Genomic DNA, 19,124 nt, shown 5'->3' on the forward strand with positions numbered 1-19,124 from the left:
TCCCACCCACTTAAAAAGTTCATTTTATCTGTTGGTAGAATAACAAGGCAAAATGAGTTTTTTAAAATGTAAAAAAATTTAAAAAAATGTTTTTTTTTGAAACAGAGTCTCACTCTGTCACCCAGGCTGGAGTGCAGTGGTGAGATCCTGGCTCATTACAACCTCCACCTCCAGGGTGCAAGTGGTTCTCATATCTTAGCATCCAGAGTAGCCGGGATTATAGGCATGAGCCACCACGCCTGGCTAATTTTTGTATTTTTAGTAGAGATGGGGTTTTGCCATGGTGGCCACGCTGGTCTTGAACTCCTGGCCTTAAGTGTTCTGTCCTCCTTGGCCTCCCAAAGTGCTGGGATTACAGGCATGAGCCACCATGCCCAGCTAATTTTTATATTTTTAGTAGAGATGCATTTTTGCCACATTGGCCAGGCTGGTCTCGAATACCCGGTCTCAAGTGATCTGCTCGCCTCCGCCTCCCTCCCAAAGTGCTGGGATTACAGGCATAAGCCACTGTGCCTGGAGGCAACACAAGTTTTGATGGATGTTTTCTGCTAAGGCCTAAAGGGGGCCTCGAACTTTGTTAGATAAATGGTGGGAAATATCAGTTGACCTACATTCAACCCACATTTTTATTATCCTGGTTAATGTTCTTTGGCTTTGATTATATACATATACCCTATTGCATATTCCTCCCTCAGACACAAAAGCTCTTTCTTATTATGAAAATGTCCAAGGTAGGATGTTATATTGGGCAAAGCAGAATAAAATGGGAAAACATCAGGAATAACTGAAATGAACAGACTTGATTTTGGGGCATATATGCAAATCCCTTATCATTTCCATTGTTCAAGTTCTAACAGAAAACTGTCATATTATATTTGGGTTTTGTGTTCATAAGCACTTGAGTCCATTAATCTGAGTGATGTTGATACACTGTTACAAGATTCACTCAGTCACACACAGGGCAGCTGTTGGAGATGTTAGCAATGTTTTCCTGGGTGTGCAGGGTGGGCAAATCGTGCCAAAGCGTGAATGTCAGAGCATGCCATGAGAGTGAAAAACAAGTTTCCCTGCAAACCTCGCTTTTCTTTCTGTTACCCTCTGACCAAGGAGGGCAAAGGAGAACTAAAGAAACCCAGAGATTGCTGGCAAGATGTATGTAACAGACAGGGAGGAGAAGGGTAGGGTAGCACGCCTCCTTCTGGAGGAAACAACAATTTCCTAGAGGTAGAAATACCAAAGTCCAAGACATCCAGTAAGAATGCTGACTAATTACCAGGATAGGAAGATTGTTAGTCTATCTGAAGTTGGGGAGACCCTTGTCTCCCTCATACTCTGATGCTGACTCATGTTCAGGGGTGGGGTTAGGGCAAGGAGTACATTGACCAGTAAGACCACGCTAAGCAGGGAATGAGGTATGACACACCAGACCCCAGGGTTTTCCAAAAAGTTACTCTGTTCACTTTTTATTGGAATGAATGAAATAATTTATACTTTGCTTATTTCCACAAAAGAGTTGAGATAGCTAGCTCTGTTATACACGATGCCATCTTTTCTTTGGCCTATGTCTGATGACTTTTCTTGGGCACTTCATGGACCAAATCCTTTTAAAGATGTTGGCCTTTCTTTTTCTTTTTTCTTTTTGAAATGTTGGCCTTTTTTTTTTTTTTTTTGAGACAGAGTCTCGCTCTGTCGCCCAGGCTGGAGTGCTGTGGCCGGATCTCAGCTCACTGCAAGCTCCGCCTCCCGGGTTTACGCCATTCTCCTGCCTCAGCCTCCCGAGTAGCTGGGACTAAAGGCGCCCGCCACCTCGCCCGGCTAGATTTTTGTATTTTTTAGTAGAGACGGGGTTTCACCGTGTTAGCCGGGATGATCTCTATCTCCTGACCTCGTGATCCGCCCGTCTCGGCCTCCCAAAGTGCTGGGATTACAGGCTTGAGCCACCGCCCCCGGCCATGTTGGCCTTTCTTAAGCTGTAATTAAAGCATATTTTGACGTATGATAAGGAACCACTTCATTTTAAAAAGTAACAGATAGTAACCCTTGGAAGTGGACTTGAAGACATTTAAAACAGTCTACTTATTAAAAAAAAAATCCTTTTAGAGATGAGCTGACAAAAGAGATGCCCTGGGCAATAGATAAGGACATATATTTCATTGATGATTTGTTGGTAAGAAGAGGTCTTGCTCTTATAAATCAGTATCAGACATGTTTCTTTGCATTCTGAGAAGAACTGTATCCATTTTTTAGTACTTTGAGATGATGCACTGATCAATGTGAAAAGGAGATAACTCACTCTTCTAGTTCACTATTTCGGCAGCTGTTAAAAACTTTGGTTCTTCCTCTAACAATAGTTTGCTGTGGGATAGTATCAACATCCTTTCTATAAAAGATGCGTAAAAACTTGGATATCACAACCGACATGACATTTCCAACAGATTTCACTTTTCTCAGGGTGAAAATTGGCAAAAAGGATTCTCTCCATACACATTGCAAGTATGGGGTAGAAATATTTTTAAATTACAGGTTTGAATGAACAGTATAGGAAACTACCCTTTCATCTTTCACCACTCTTAAACACCGTGTGTCTCATTTGGAAAATTCATTTGAATTTTTCCAAGATGCTTTGTCATTACATGATGGGATCTGCACAAGTGCCCTGGGAAGGCTCTCTTCTGATTTTACAATGAAGGCAACCCTAGTTACAGGATTCTGACCTGAAACAAAGGCACAGAGCCTGAAATCTAGATTTTGCTACACTATTTCTTCTTTTAAGAAAACCTCAGCTGATCCAGGCTCCAGACATCCTGTGATCTAGGGAAAACAGGCTAGCTGATTTCTTGATCATCCTGAAGACATATGTGAGGCAGGGATATGGGTTAATAGGCTCAATTCTCTCTTTGTTTAAGTCAATCACTAATAACGTATTGTCCTCTGTAAGGCACATTCACTCTTTAGAGTCATTTTGGGGAATTAAGTATTAAATGGAAAGTATTAAATGGAATTCCATATTAAATGGAATTAGGGTCTCTCTCCCAGAATTCGAAATTTCCCATTATGCACTGATTTAGAACCTTAGTGCTGCATCTAAGGTAGGGAAAGCCTTATGAATTGGGACTAATTTAGAGAAAAGTCTAGTTTGAATTACCGAACTTTTGGAATGAGAGTACGTACCTAAAGTTATGAAGATTTATGACTTTCAAATCAAGCCAGTAAAACTACTTTCATGAGACTGTCTGCAAGTCTCTAATTAATAAATAGCCAGGACTTACTTGTAATTAGATTCCTTAAATTCCCTAAGACATTATTTTCATAGATGTAATGGCAACCTTTAGCCCAGTCTTTGTTAAAGGACTACAAATTCCAGATCAAAGGGGTCTGGATAAATGAGAACATGTTAGACTACATTCCAAAAAACAGTCTTGCAACCTTAGAAATTGCCCCTTTCCAATGGATGTATTATCTCAAACTTTTTTGCAGCCTTCTCCTAAATGTTTCCTAATTTCATGTACAAAACATAGGGAATTTGCAAGGAAAATCTTCCATTAGGGAAAAAGAAAACTCCTTAATTTGAAACTGAGCTAACATGTCAATTTGGGGGCTTTACGAGCAAGGGTAGGAACAAAAGAGGGCAGCTGGAGAAGGGGAAGAAGAGGAGAAGAGTTAAGGTGGATGAGAGAGGAGGGAAGGTGAAATGTTTTATACATTTAATACAATTTTTGCTTTAGGGTTTACATCTTCTGATAATTTAGTTTTAAATATAAGAGGTAAAAAAGAGAAGGTATTTAACAAGTAAACAATTTAAAAAGTCCTTCCCTGACTTTAAATACTTCTTTACTTAAGAAACATTAGCTGAACAAACACTAAATACAGCATTGGGTCAAGCTTTTCCCTTTATGGTGGATTTCATTTTCAAGGCTAGATCGTTGGACCAAAAGATATTTTCCAGAAACCTTATCTCGATTTTGTTGATGAAGTCTTGTAAGTAGGCCAATTTAGGCTGAGTTTCAGGAAGTGAATGGACTGTTGATCACTGGCATATTGTTGTCAAGTATTTCCTGCAGATAGGACTGTACAGCACAAAATTAGCTGATGGATGACCAGAATCTACTTAGTCACTGCAGGCTGTGCGTAAAGCCAATTTGGATAATTTCAGAACATAACTGAATCTAAGTAGCCTCAAAGATATTCCCTACTGGAACCCTTGAAAATGAGCATATTCACTCAGACTAACAGCAGAAAACAGCCTGTGGTAGAGTAAACTCTGTCTCCTCCAACACTGTAGATAAAACAAGAGGGGAAATAGTCATTTCTCAGGATGACAACATGTTAAAAAGGACCTATGCTTTATAAACCCAAAGTAAGAGTTTTATTAATTTCTTTTTATTTTATTGATTCTCTTCCTGTTTTAAGAACACTTGCAGAAGTAAAGAAACCAGACATCACACTCATTTAGTTATTTATGATTTGGGAAAAAAATTCAGTTCTTGAACATGTCAAAAATGAAGAGCACAACCAGACACCTGGATGATTATAGGCCATGGATGTTAGAATTTAGTTTTAATTTGAACTTAAACTTAATGTTGCATTCTGGAGGAGCACTGGGAGGGGACGGGAGCTGGGCTAAGCTCCATGCTCATGGACCCAGGGCAATTACCTTGCAGCCTTCACACGTGATACAGCGGTAGTGATACCCAGTGGCTTTGTCACCACACACTACACAGAGCTCGTCCTTGTCTAAGTAACTGGGAATGTACCCTGTGAAGGAAATAAAAGAAGGAATATTAAAAAACAATATATTAACATCAAAGAGACACTGTAGCTAAGATTGCTAGGCCGGAGACAAAATTGACTTGCCAGGAAGAGATGATAACAGTAAAGACTTAGTGAAACCATACAGTAAGAATTTTATACTCATAGTGTAAACATAGGCCCAGGATTTCAGAATGCCTTAGAAATAGCTCACACCTATAATCCCAGCACTTTGGGAGGCCGAGGCAGGCGGATCACCTGGGGTCAGGAGTTCAAGACCAGCTTGGCCAAAGTGGCAAAACCCTGTCTCTACTAAAAATGCACATAATTAGCCGGGCATGGTGGCAGGCACCTGTAATTCCAGCTACTCAGGAGGCTGAGGCAAGAGAATCACTTGAACCCGGGAAGTAGAGGTTGCAGTGAGCTGAGATTGCACCATTGCACTCCAGCCTGGGCAGCAAGAGCAAAATTCTGCCTAAAAAAAAGAGAAAAGAAATAGCTGTGATCACTTGCTGTGCAGGTAGGAATGGCAGGAAGGCCGTAGAGCCAGTGACTCAAGCAGAGGGGCCAGGATTTGAGCACTGTGAGTTCTAGATAACACAATCTCTTTAACAAGACTTATTTCAAAACCTGTTTTCAAAAGACTTGATCCACTTTGGAATCATAGTACCATGCAATAAATTCAGGAAACTTTATAGCTGGAAGAGTTCCAGGAGATGACGAAGCCCTTGAAAGGTGAAGAAACAGGCCTGCAGAAGTTTGGCCTTCCTCAGGGTCACACTGGAAATTACCAGCAGGATTAAAACCCAGGTCTCTTAATTTCTAGCCCTCCAGTATAATATGCTGGTCTTTTTCTAAAAATAGAGAGTTAACTTTAAGTAGAATGAATTTTGCCACCTAAAAAAATTAGGTAAACTTGTGATATTATGATATGCAATCCAACAACACTGGATAGTGTGAAATGACAGAGGTTTTGTTTATTAAGAAAAAAGGAAAATCTAAACATGATAACTCTCTTTTTTAGTGGACAATGAGTTTATTAGTTTAAATTCCTTGACCCAGGAAGCTAAAAAGCACAAAAGCAGAAGCTTCCTGTTTCCCTCCTGTCTTCGCTCCTTTCCCCTCCTGTGGAGAGGATGCCCAGACACAAGATGCTGATTCAGGAGGGCAGGTTCATTCTCCCCTGTATCAATGGTTTGCCATCAATAAATTGTGTGATACATAGAATCACACAGCTTAGGCCGGGCGCGGTGGCTCAAGCCTGTAATCCCAGCACTTTGGGAGGCCGAGACAGGCGGATCACGAGGTCAGGAGATGGAGACCATCCTGGCTAACACGGTGAAACCCCGTCTCTACTAAAAAAATACAAAAAACTAGCCGGGCGCGGTGGCGGGCGCCTGTAGTCCCAGCTACTCCGGAGGCTGAGGCAGGAGAATGGCGTGAACCCGGGAGGCGGAGCTTGCAGTGAGCTGAGATCCGGCCACTGCACTCCAGCCTGGGCGACAGAGCGAGACTCCGTCTCAAAAAAAAAAAAAAAAAAAAAAAGAATCACACAGCTTAACATAAGACCAAACAATCAAAATGAGGCAGGATTGGTTGGGATGTGGAGAAGGAAAAGGCTGAGAAACAATCCTTTCTCCTGATCATGGCCCTTAGGAAGTTTTTTGACTCAGTAAACTCTTCTTCGTTCCAATAAAGATTAGCTAGGTTGAAATGACTGATGCCTTACTGTGTATTTTACCGTGACATTTCATAGACCTTTTATTACATTAGGTCGGTCGCTCAAGTCTTGCTTTTCAGAAAAAAAGCCATTAAGGAAACAATGAAATAAATCCTTTTCATAATTTCTTAGAAATTATTTTGCTCAAACTTTACTTTAGAAAAATGTTCCTTCTTGGGAGGCAGATAATTGACTTGAAAGTGAGGTTTAGTAATGTACAGGATTGTATTTTTAAATATCACAGCTTTTCTTAGTTTACTTTTGCATCATGCCAACCATGATTCATCTGTTGAGTTCACTGCAAGGGTTTCAAAACTCTCGTCAGTCATTTTTAAAAAGGGAATCCTGGGAAGGATCTGGGCAGAGAAAAAATGGAACTAGAATGCTTTGTGTGTTCATTCAGTCATTTATCTATGAACTGCATTTATTTAGCATCTACATATGCTTAGCATTGTTCTAGGTGCTGAAAATATAAAAATGAGTAAGACATGGTTTCTTCTTTTGGAAACTCATAAGCTGAGTTCTGTTTCTGTAGCCTTGGTCATTCCTCAGGGAGAAAAAGAGAGGTGAAAATGAAGAGAAGAACATGAAAAGATGCTCAACATCGATGCAGGGAAATGCAGTTCAAAGCCACAATGAGATACCACTTTATACTCACTAATATGGTTTTAACAAAAATGACAGTCACAAGTGTTGGTAAGGAGGTGTGCTCATGTGCTTTTGTGTGCATATAAAGACCTACTTATAAAACACAAAGTAACTTTTAAACCACAAAGTAACTCAATTAGGAAAACAGGCCCCTTCCTGGTAAAGGCAGATGGACTATACAGACCCATACTGTCAAAAAAGCTATATCTTGACCTCTTATACCTTGAGGTTATATGCAACTAATCCAACAGAATGAAGACTTTCAAGTTCTTGGTATCAAGTACAGAATGCAGAGATAAGGGAAAAAGCACAAGTCATTTCTATCTAATCTCAGGTATAAGAATCAATTGTAATATAGTTGAACACTGTTGTACTTGTGGGACATGACTTGGTAGGGGTCAAAACAAAGTGTCCAAGAACATTAACCAGAGTTAGGAAGATGCAGGTAGTTCCCCCTCACCTCATATTTCCCCACCCTGTCTCATGAGACCTGCTGACTTTATCTTTTAGCATTGGCAGCCAGACACTGAAGATTTATTCCTACTTGTAGTTCAAAAATTTATGTAGATGGTGTTTAAGGTTCTTGTGGAATCCAACAATAATTAAATCAGTGACTGGAATGGACTCCTTTCATTTACTGACTGCTAGGCTGAGAGGTGGTGTGCTTTACTCTCTTATTTCTCCTAGACTATCTTCTTCATGGGTGGAGGTGATTAAATGTCTTTAGTTAAATCATCAAGCCTTCTACAGAAACATCTACTTAAGTTGGTTGCAGTTGCTTACATGATCATACTAGTGCACCCCACCCCTTGCTTTCTTTTCTTTAAAATATTAACTCTGAACCATCTTATTTATCTAAAACAGTCACCACAGGCAATGATACATCAATCATTATGCTTACGTCCATTATTCTTCATTAAATGACTTCCATCAGGAAATAACGTCCCACACATAGTGACTAGGTAGGTGAGGATTCTCTTAAAGTTACTGAACACAATTGACAACATTACATACTAACCAATTCTCCTAGAGAACTTAACCATCTTTTGCTGTTGTATTTAAGTGTCTCCATCATTTTCCTTTGTCATACTCACCAAATGAGTTACACAATGGTCAATATGCCAAACCAAGGAAAATTCACATGTATCATTAGTTTTGTTGCCAAGAGTGGACACTAATGAGAGTCATAATGTCAGTGTTGGGTTCTGCCTAGAAACAAATACCACAGACACAATCCTGGAAGCTACAACTGTTCATCTGAGGAACTGCATCTGCTAGTTGTCCCAGGTGACTGCTAAAGAAGCCTGGTCAATAACCCTCCAGAAAAAAATTAAGGTCCATGACAATATATGATAGTTCAAATATGATATATTTCCCACAGCTCTTGTCTGCTCAGATGTATTATTTTTCAGATTAATACATTATGCTGCCACTTTATTAAGCATATTTTTATAAAAGCAAACTCCATCTGTTTGTTCAACAAAGGACTTGAGATTTTTTCAGTTGACATTTGGCAATGTCTGGTTAATTGCTAAGTATTATCTTGCATATCTTGCAGTTAATACTATTTAAAAAATATTCTCTGAGGGACTTGTCATGTAGAAGGGGAAAGTTTTGTACATTTGCACTACACACATGCAACAGGTAGTAAGCTTAGCTTCTTGGTTGAAAACAGATTCAATACTTTCTTCCCTATGGGCAGGATCAGAAGACTGGCTAGTTTAATTCTTTTGAGTGAATTATAACAGAATCTCAGGTCCTAGGAGGAGAAACACTGGTTCCTCTTGTCACCTTAGCAGATACATGGCCCTTAGGGAATAGAATATAAAGCAGATTAATCTTGAAGGTAGATCTAAAATATAAGGTGCTGCGTAGGACAGCAGGTGTGGCAGCAAGTGAGAAGAGCTGAGTTCAGAGATCTTTTCCAAACTGGCAAATCTTACCATCTGTATAAGACCACTTGCCTAGCAGAACCAGTCCTGGCATCTTAAGGGAGGGGCTGTGATTTGTGGTAATGGGAAATACTTTGGGTAGCTCAGAGAAGTGAAGAAGTTCCATGTTGCTGATTCATCTTGTGAAACTATCAACTCAGAGCCAGTAAGGACCCTAAGTATCTTGGGATGGGACAGAGGATGAGACTATATTTTGTCACCCCTCAGGAAGCTAAGTCATTAGCATGCTGAGTCACTCTTCTGATTTTATACTAAACCTCCTCAGTTCATCCTGCAGCTCAGACCTTCTGATTTAAGCTTTTTTCTCCCCCACCAGCACCTTCCCTACGTCATTTCTTTGCATACTTAAAAACCTGGAAAGGTTTATCCTTTAGCCTTTCCCCAACATACGAATCCTGATTCCTTTTATCTTTAATTCTTCGCAGTAGGTACCAAGCTGTACATCATGTTAATCTTTAACCCTGTGATAGACACTGTATTAAATTAAACCATCCATTCATCCATTTGTTTATTTAACGGCATGTACGGGCGTACTGTGTGGAAGACACTTGGTACAAACTTGAAACAGCATAAACTTTGGAGGCCTTCATCCAATGCTGTCTGCAAATTCTCAGCAGAGCTGCCCCAGGGGCTCCCATTTCACATGCTCTTTCCTCAGAACATGCACTGTTTTCCTGCCCTCCCTACCCCTGCTTGGGTGCACTGTTTTCCTGCCCTCCCTACCCCTGCTTGGGATCTTGGAGTCTCTTTCTTTACTCTTTGCCCTCTGGCTGGCTGGGCCCTGGTGTTGGGGGACAGCAGACAATGGCTCCCCAGGCTTTGAACTCTGAAGCACTGGTGGGCGGAGGAGGAGTGAGCAGAAGGAGGACCAAGTAGAGGTGTCACTCTAGAAAAGGGGATGAGGATATGATGCCAAAGTATCCTGGATTCTCATTGGAGGCTTTAGTGCAGAAAAAGGGACAACACGACTTTTGGATCATTTCTTCTGACTCAAGAATTCCTGAAACTAAAACATATTTTCAAAATGTCAATCTTTTTTAACTTTTATTTTTTGAGACAGGAACTCACTCTGTCACCCAGACTGGAGTGCAGTGGCATGACCATGGCTCACTGGAGCCTTGAACTCCTGGGCTCAAGCAGTCCTCCCACCTCACCTTCCTGAGTAGCTGGGACTGCAGGTGCACGGCCACCACACCTGGCTAATTTTTAAGTTGTTTTGTAGAGATGGGGTCTTACTATGTTTCCCAGGCTGGTCTTGAGCTCCTGGGTTCAAATCATCCTCCCATCTTGGCCTCCCAGAGTATTGGGACTACAGGCATAAGCCACAGTGCCCAGCCTATTTTTTAATTTTTAGGGCCAGGTTTGGGCATAGTATAGTTTAATGTAGAAGCAGTACCTAGTGAAATGTTCCTTTCGCCGTCCCTGTACATTCAAATCCTTAATAGCTGACATAACCTTTCAATCTACAATTAGAGGGAAAATATTTGAAGATGCAAATCACTCAAAAAGGAAATAGGTTGATATAATGCGTTTGAGTCAGAATATCAATCAAAAGGGCACACATTCTGGCAGTATACAACATTTGGTTTGCAGAGTGTTTTTTAAAATCTTAGCCAATTTTTAAAACCAGGAGATTTCATAAAACATACAGAATTCTTGCTTCATGTGAAAAACGGGAGGAACTGGCAATACTGAACCCAAATTCTCACAGTGTAACGATCCACTGAACTGGAAAGGTAGCCCCGCCTCCCAAGAAACAGACATCCTTTTCAGCTCTCCAGTCAGAACCTCTCCCAATTGTGTGCGTCGGTTGCTATTTATTTTTGTTCCTGCATTAGGCCTTTTCATCAATAAAGAAAGATTTCACAGAATTCTTTAGCTTTATCAAAAGTGGAAACACAAAAGTAGTTTGAGAAAAATGAGAACTTTTTTTTTTTGAGGTGGGGATGGGGAGAAGGACGAGTTTCACTCTTGTTGCCCAGGCTGGAGTGCAATGGTGTGATCTCGGCTCACTGCAACCTCCACCTCCTGAGTTCAAGGGATTCTCCTGCCTCAGCCTCCAGAGTTGCTGGGATTACAGGTGCCTGCCACCACACCCGGCGCCCAGCTATTTTTTGTTATTTTTAGTAGAGACAGGGTTTCATCATGTTGGCCACGCTGGTCTTGAAATCCTGACCTCCAGCAGTCTACCCGCTTCAGCCTCCCACAGTGCTGGGATTATGGGCGTGAGCCACTGCTCCCGGCCCGAGAACATATTTCTTCATGGAAGTGAGAAATATTCTCATCGTATACTGTGTAAGCATTATGTGTCTTGGTTGAAAAATTTAAATTAATACAAAGGAAAATGCCATCTACAGATTAAATAGAAATAACACATCAATATAAATAAGTCGGGGGTCCAGGAAAACCACATTTCCAATTATATATCTTTCCTTCCTATGATATGAAATGCAAGTACCCTTTAAAGTGCACATATTTAAGCATTTTTTCACGTCAACCAGGGCAGTGATTTACTGTCCCATGCATAGCAAGTGGTCAATACATAATTGCAAATGCCATTCAACTTAGGTAGTTTCATAATCCCTCTGTTGTCAAGGAGTAAAGCAAAAAGGACTCTTAGCCTCCATTCAAAATATACCTTAAAATTGCCATTTCATTGAATATAATTAGAATTACAATTAAATGTTATATCATTTTTAGAAGAAAATTATTTCTCCATCAAATTTTACAATGGCCTTTGGCATAGCACAGCAAAATTGGAGCTTAGAATAAAATCTCAGTTAAATGAAAAGCTCAGATTCACAATTTTCATACTTCAGATTTCCCTATGTATATTTCTCTGGTGACTTTTCTAATGACAAAGCCTGAGATGATAGGCAATTAAATTTATATCCCAAGGCACACTATAAATTTGTCAGGCCCAAAATAAATATGCTGTGAAGTCCATAAAATCAGCTCCTGATACCAGGGAGTAGATAAAGAAGAGGTAGCAGTTCAGTCCTTGGTCCTTCCATGGACTTTGGCTTAACAATGCTCAGCTCTGCATGAGGGTGAAGTATCAAGAAAGGCCCTCAATGCTCCCTAATATCAGGCATTTAATCATCCCAAATTATTTTAGTATCAGTATCCACAAGCAGAATATGGCCCCATTTCTAGTCATAAAGTTCAGAAATTCACACGCACATATCCGCTCCTTGGTAAGCCAGGTGAGGCACAGGTACTGATGATGATAATAAATAGCTAATGCATGTGGGACTTAATACCTAGGTGATGGGTTGACAGGTGCAGCAAACCACCATGGCGCACGTTTACTCATGTAATAAACCTGCATGTCCTGCACATGTCTCCTGGAACTTAAAATAAAATTGAATTGAATTAAATTAAAAGAAAAAAATTAAATTAAGCAGCCATTGTAAGACAGCTTTCTCTCTCTCTCTCTCTCTCTCTCTCTCTCTCTCTCTCTCTCTCGCATACTTGGAGGCATTGGAGTTGTAGAACCCTGGTATTGATGAGATCATTTCCTGTTTTAAAAGAGGGCATGAATTAGAAAGCAGGAAGGCAAAGTCGTTACAAGATTAGGGGAGGGAGCAGAAAGTCACTAGAGATGGGTGATAGCTGCCTCTGATTTTGCTGTTAGAAGCAATTTATAGCTTTGGGCTCATGCAGAAGCACACACAGTTATGTCATGCCCTGAATCCTAGAGAAACACAAGTGTCATTTCTTTACCTGAAAATCCATTCAGAATGGGATTCAAGGTTATAGCTCTAAAAATGTGGGCTATCAGCCCTTCAGCCTTATGTTACACAAAAGGGAAGGAGCTGTTGCATTTGTCATCAGAACACCATCACTGTCATTATGAGCTGTGCTGCTCTCCCTGCAGGTGTATCCTGCAGTCACGTGGATGTGCGCTTTAGGGAGTGCAAAATAAAAGAGGTTGATGCTTTCGTGGTGCTTGTGATCTAGACAGATTTGACATAAATAAGCAAACATGATGAGGAGAACCCAAATCCCAACAATAGAAATGAGCTATGACATATATGTAAGTATTATGTTGCATGTATATATAGTTATGTAGGTTCAGGTGTACTCCACTTTGACAGAAGTCAATATATGAACATTTAAATATGATATTTGGAAATGGAGGAGGGATTTTAACATTATAAAAAATCCTTTATGAAAGATCCTTTACTTCAGATATTCTCCAAGTAGTAAGTTCTTCACCATTAATGCAGTGGTCCTCAAGTGGAGGTGATTTTACCTTCCAGGGGACATTTGGCAAAGTCTGGAGACATTTTTGGTTGCCACAATTTCTGTGTGTGTGTGTGTGTGTGTGTGTGTGTGTGTGTGTTTGCTATTGGTGTCCAGGGGGAAGAGGGGCCAGGAATGATGCTAAACATCCTACAATGCACAGGACAACCATCACAACAAAGAATCATGTGGTCCCAATGTCAATAGTGCCAAGGTTAAGAAACCCTAGTCTAATATACTTTATATATAATAAACTATTTTTCAAAGGTGATTTACACAAATGATTCAGAGCTATTGTATAAAACAAAGGATATCTGCTTTTGAAGGCAGGGCTGGTTGGGAGCGGGGATGATGAGAGCATGTGTTGCTGGGTAATAGAAAAGGCTGGTGGGCTGTGAACTGAGTTGGTGACATAAAGTGATGCAGGCTGACAGCAGCAAGGTGGCCCACCAGGGTGTGGTTGGCAGTGGGTGACAGCTGGAGGAAAGCATACTGGTTCAGGGATGGAGACTGGGGTGACAGAGGAACCCCTGGGGAGACTGGCCAAAGTTTCTGGAACAGAGGGTGTGGGTAAAAGCACAAAGCCATAATCAAAATTGAACGCTTGAGGGCAGGGAAGAGTTGGTGAAATTTGTGGTAATAGAAAAGGGCCCAAAACCTTGAGAAGGAGCCCTGTGGTGGTACAGAGTATGGGGAAGAACTGCCCCTGAGTGGCTGGAAGCAGAAAGCTTTAAGCAGGAGAGGGTGAACCTGGAGGGAAGAAAGGCAGGAAAACATGGCGGGAGGTATCTGCAGATAAGGAAAGCAGGTGTGTGGGGTGACTGCTCGAAAGCACATTCTAGGAGTCTCCGAGACAGCTGAGGAAATTCTTTACAACAGCTGGTACCAAGGGAGCAGATGAGAGGGAAGTACCAAGGACAGCGCACGGGAAACTCAGTATTCCCAAGGCTCTGGAAACAGGAGGACTACAGATAACCAAGTGGGTACTGGTGAAGCCAAGGACCCATAAGATGATGGGAGCATAAAAGCTAGACCAGAGTGGGTGGTAGGGCGGAAAGCAGCTTGATTTCAGACTGAAAGCTGAGAAAAAAGTGTGCTTGACTATGAAGTAGTATTCATGGAGGCATGTGAGGTGGTGGATATGAACTCCATATGCAGAAAGTCAGCAGTGCCACCATTCCTCTGTAAGCCTGCCAGGCGTCTGACTCCATTTGCTCATAATTCTTTGGACTCCTACTGTTAGCTTTCATTGTGAGTAAGGGCAATGCATGCTCTGGATGAGGTTAGGGCATTCAGTGAAATCTCTGAAGGACATGTCTTTGACAAGACAGTTAATTCTGAGAAAAGAAAAGGAAAGAATCAGCTCATGCTTTTGTCTGCACTTGGACTTGGTTTGGAAATGATTATTGCTCCTTACTTTGCTTTCATTTCTGGGTGCCAAGAGGCACTTTCATTTAACCTTTTGTACAGTGAATGTGTTCCGTATTTTTAAAAGTCGTGATACTGTTTTCTGGAGTGGTATTTTTCTGAACAGTAAATGGGTGGCAGTACCTAATTTAAAATCCTAACTTTCCATCAGCATCCTTAAATTACATACACATTGTTGAAAAATCTATGATTGCATTAACCACTTAACTATTACATTTAAAAGAGATATTTATTTAGTACTCAACAGCTCACTGGGTGGACTGATCACATCTGTGTTTAAATTAAAAAATTCAAGTAGAAGGGAAGAGTAAGGATGGGAGAGAGAGGGAGAGAAAGAGAAGATAGAGGAGGAGAGAGATGGAGGGAAAGTGGGAGAGGAAGAAGGAAAGGAAAGGAAAGCTTGAGAAAGAAACATTCCCCAATTTGCCACTTAATTTTTATTTCAAATGCCTATGTAATTGTTCACCTGGAGTCAACAGAGCTACAGAACACACAGACACATGCAAAAAGACAGAATTCTGTCTCCAAGTCAGAGGGGCAATGAAAGCAGATTTGGAAAGCACAGTCCTGTGTGGAGTTTCTGCTTCGGTTATTAATTTTTCTTTCTGCACAAGTAAAAATGTGGTTGTAGAGCAACAACATATACAATCAGAATCCAAACTGAATAGGACAACCCTCCCCCACCCCCACCCCCAGCCCCATCTCCTTGGTCCTGGCCTAAAAACAGGACATTCTTATTCTCTTGGACATAACAAACTGACAACTTTTCGAACATGCAGTTCCTATCAAGTAAGATGGCGTGTAGAAGGTCAAGCAAAGAATCCCGTGGAGGAGAGTTGCCCAGGGCAAACTCCTAGGAAGGATTCCATTTCAACAGACCCAACCGGCCCACACTAAATCGAGAGGTTGACCTGCAAAGCTGCCTTCAGAGCAACCAGATGAAGATGCAGGCTGTTCAGGAACTTCAGAATGTAATTAGAATTTGTGATGGAAACAGCCAGCACTTCTACCCACAAGAGGATTTTTTTTTTTTTTTTAAAGAAAGAAAAGAAGGAGAAAAAAAGTCAACTTTTTACTTTGCTGAAACCTCAGCCACAGAGGAGAAAGCACAACAAACAACCTAGTTGCCAATTCTCTTCCATCTGATTCCAGACTTACTCCCTCCTTCCCCTGAATTTGCGGGGGCCAGAAGTGTGCAGCCAGCACTGGCCCCATGAGGACTTAGCATACCTTTGCACAGCTATGTCAGTAGAATTACAGTAAATATCATATCTTCTGAGTGAATGATAGGGTTCTTTTCATTTGTCCCTAACTTTTGAAAATTAAAAATTTGTTTTTTTATAATCCATATGAAAAATAAGACAGACATTACATTCTGCATTTCAACCCTCCTCAATGTGAAAATTACACTGGTTTTCCCCTCCTCAATTCTTGAAGCTTTATTTTAAATGTGATTCAGTGAACTGACATCTGACTCTTCCTTAGTTCATGTTCTTAATGCTTCCAGAACTTGATAACTTATTCTTTCGGCTATGAATGCAAAAAACCTTTGTAGAAAAACAATCCAAAGAAAACTAAAAGTTATCCTAAAGTCCACCAATTAAGATAACCATTCTTAATACTGGGTAGGGTAGCCTTCCTTTATTTCACCAGTTTGTACCTATAATTTTTTTATAAGACAAGATTCTCTGTATACTAGAAAATAAAGGCTAGGAAATAAGCCATCCTTCAAACAAATAAAGAAAAAATTAAGACAGCTATATTATTGGAGTTTATAAAGCTGTAATGACAGAAGTGAACACAGATGAAGCAATTATGAATTTTTATCTATTGTGAATAGATAAAAATCCAATTGGAAAATGAGGCCTACCCCACTGAACACCTGTTTATAGTCTTAATTTTGCCTTAATGAGACACTACTGATGTCCTTCAACACAACAAAAATCAATAGTGGATCAATATGGATAAACATGTTGGGTACAACCTTTTGTCCTAAGAGACAGTTAACAGCTGGGTTTAGTTTTACTGGGATTTACTTGAAGACTTGTAAAAGTAAATAATGGTGCATTTAAGAATATTTGCCTGCTTTGATTTAGTGAGTTTGGCAGGTGGCGGTGGCCTTTCAATGACATATGGCTTTGAAATTACATCAATATATGCATACAATGTGTCTTTTCCTCTAGTTCATGCATCAAATTAATTAGTAAAGAATCCCTGGTTTAACATTTTATAAGCAAATATTCCCCAGTATTGGTTGAAGAAAATACAGTGAAAAGAGAAAAGAACCTGAAAAGTTCTGCAGGAATTTTTAAGAATAGCAGAATGACCACATAGATTGACAGGCACCAATATTTTCTTGTAACACTACAAAAGGCACATCCAAGTATGTTTAATGAGGCAATGTTAATTTCTTCTTTTCAAAGTTAAATTACTTATACTATTAAGTGAAATAGCACATGTTCAAGCTATCTCAAGTGTTTCCATTAGGGGACTTACCCTGTGTATCTCTTGTAAGAAATGAGATTCTGACGACCTTCAAAAGGATGCAAAACTCCATGTTTATAAATAAAAATCAAGATGAGCAACTCTAATTATATTTTATGCTGTAATCCCCTTAATATTTCATAATTGGAAGTTATAGAATAACACTATATGTAGTAAAAATTACAGATTCTAGTTTTTGCTTTTATAAAATTTTGTTCATTTGTTTTCATAACAGACTACTTTCAATCATAGAGTCACACTAAGAAAAGCAAATGATAAATTTTATAGAAACCACAACTAAATAAACCACACTATGTTTTAAGATTAATTTAACAGAGAAATTTACCTTTGAGGATCAAAGGGCATCATGTTTTTGTAAATTAGAGAAACTTGTAAATTTGGTTCTCTATGCAATATCCTATAGATTGTATACAGAAAAACATGAGATTCTGGCATATCTGCACTAGAATTTACACTATTTTCAAAAACATTCCTATCTGGCAGTTGCTACTAAATGTCCTGAGTTCTACCTGTTTGCCTCCCTTATTTTAATTTTCAGTATCTTATTTTTCAGTAATACAAGACATGTTCTAGTGACAGAAATTTAAATAGCATTATAAAGCCACGGTGTCTATTAAGATATATGGATATTTTACTGGTTTTAATATTGGCTATTTTGAAGGGTGTTTCACTTGCTTTCATAAAGAGAATTCACCTGATATGATTGCAGACATGTTCAACTTTAGGGACAAAATAGCAAGGTAAAGTTTCTCAGTTTTTGTTTGAGTTTTACATTCTTACAGTTTGACATGGTTACAAATAGACTCTTTACTGTTTACATGGATAAGCAAATACATTAAAATGAACATTTACAGATCCTAGCAAATCAACATTATTATAGTACTGTCAAAGAAATCACTAACATATTTTACTAGTTAACTAAAATAAACTTTCAAAATGAAGTGCCAAGAAAAAGTCAAATGAGTTTTTAATCTGAACGTGAACTGGGGAGAATTATCCCACTTCAGACACCACAACACCTACCCACCAACTGGAAATCTTTCGCATATTTTCTTTCGCAAAGAAGCCAACAATAGTCACTTTGGGCAATATATACACACACATGCAAAATACAGCCTAGAAAGCCAACTCCAGCTTTCACAGATGAAGAAAAAAGTGCTTGGAAATCTTGATGTTCACAGAGTCCTTCAATCACCTAGCAACCCCTCTTAACTGCCGTTTTTAATTTCAAATAGCGTTCAAATCCAAAGATTTGACGAAGCTGATGTAAACTGTAACTTTAAAACGAAACGAAAACACACAGTGAAACTTTGAACAAATTTAAGCAAAATGGTCCCTACCTTTTTTTTGAGAATACGATGGCGACTGCACTTGAGAAAAAGTAGGCTTTTCTTCAGTGAAATATTCAGGTTGGCTGTATTGATTCAGGGCCATGTCCAAGTCAGAGTCCTTGCTTTTAAACATGTTTCCAGGGTAACTACAGGTATAAGGCTGATTCACTGCCCAGGCCTGTTCCATATATATGTTGTTACTGGGCACAGCCTGAGCATCGCAACCACTGTAACCCGGACTATCTTCAAAATACGCGTAATAATCAGTGGACTGCATGTAGCAATTGCTGCCGGCAGCTGGGTGCATTTCATAGATTTCTTGCATACAGTAGTTCATTTTGTTTCCCTGGTTCAGTTTCTACTTTACATATACACACACTCTACGCATGCATTCTCCAGCCCCATACACCCTGAGAGCTGGGCATATACGCAGAGAAGCATACATACATACACATGAAACACGAAGGGAAGATGAATAAACAGCACCACCAACACAGCAACCCAGCCTGCTTTACTTTGTAATAGCACCTGATGTGCTAAAAT

The 19,124-nt window shown here is 39.9% G+C and overlaps 1 protein-coding gene and 1 long non-coding RNA gene across 13 annotated transcripts in view; one reads left to right on the plus strand and one right to left on the minus strand.

Moving 5' to 3' along the window:
* Positions 1-19,124, plus strand: part of LOC117084249 — a 184,624-nt gene that overhangs the window by 140,069 nt on the left and 25,431 nt on the right. The gene's annotated exons all lie outside the window — the stretch shown is intronic.
* The window catches only part of THRB (thyroid hormone receptor beta), a 385,633-nt gene that overhangs the window by 35,926 nt on the left and 330,583 nt on the right, over positions 1-19,124 (minus strand). For 9 of the 10 annotated variants that reach the window (XM_033212808.1, XM_033212804.1, XM_033212810.1 and 6 more), the window contains one exon: positions 4,655-4,755. In XM_033212808.1, coding sequence (XP_033068699.1) covers positions 4,655-4,755 — 101 coding nt within the window. Of the gene's footprint in view, positions 1-4,654; positions 4,756-18,590; positions 19,024-19,124 lie in introns of those variants that run through there. The other variant, XM_033212802.1, reaches the window with a different exon arrangement.

The sequence above is a fragment of the Trachypithecus francoisi genome, unplaced genomic scaffold, assembly GCF_009764315.1.
Source record: "Trachypithecus francoisi isolate TF-2019V2 unplaced genomic scaffold, Tfra_2.0 Lachesis_group0, whole genome shotgun sequence".
NCBI classification, from domain to species: Eukaryota; Metazoa; Chordata; class Mammalia; order Primates; family Cercopithecidae; genus Trachypithecus; species Trachypithecus francoisi.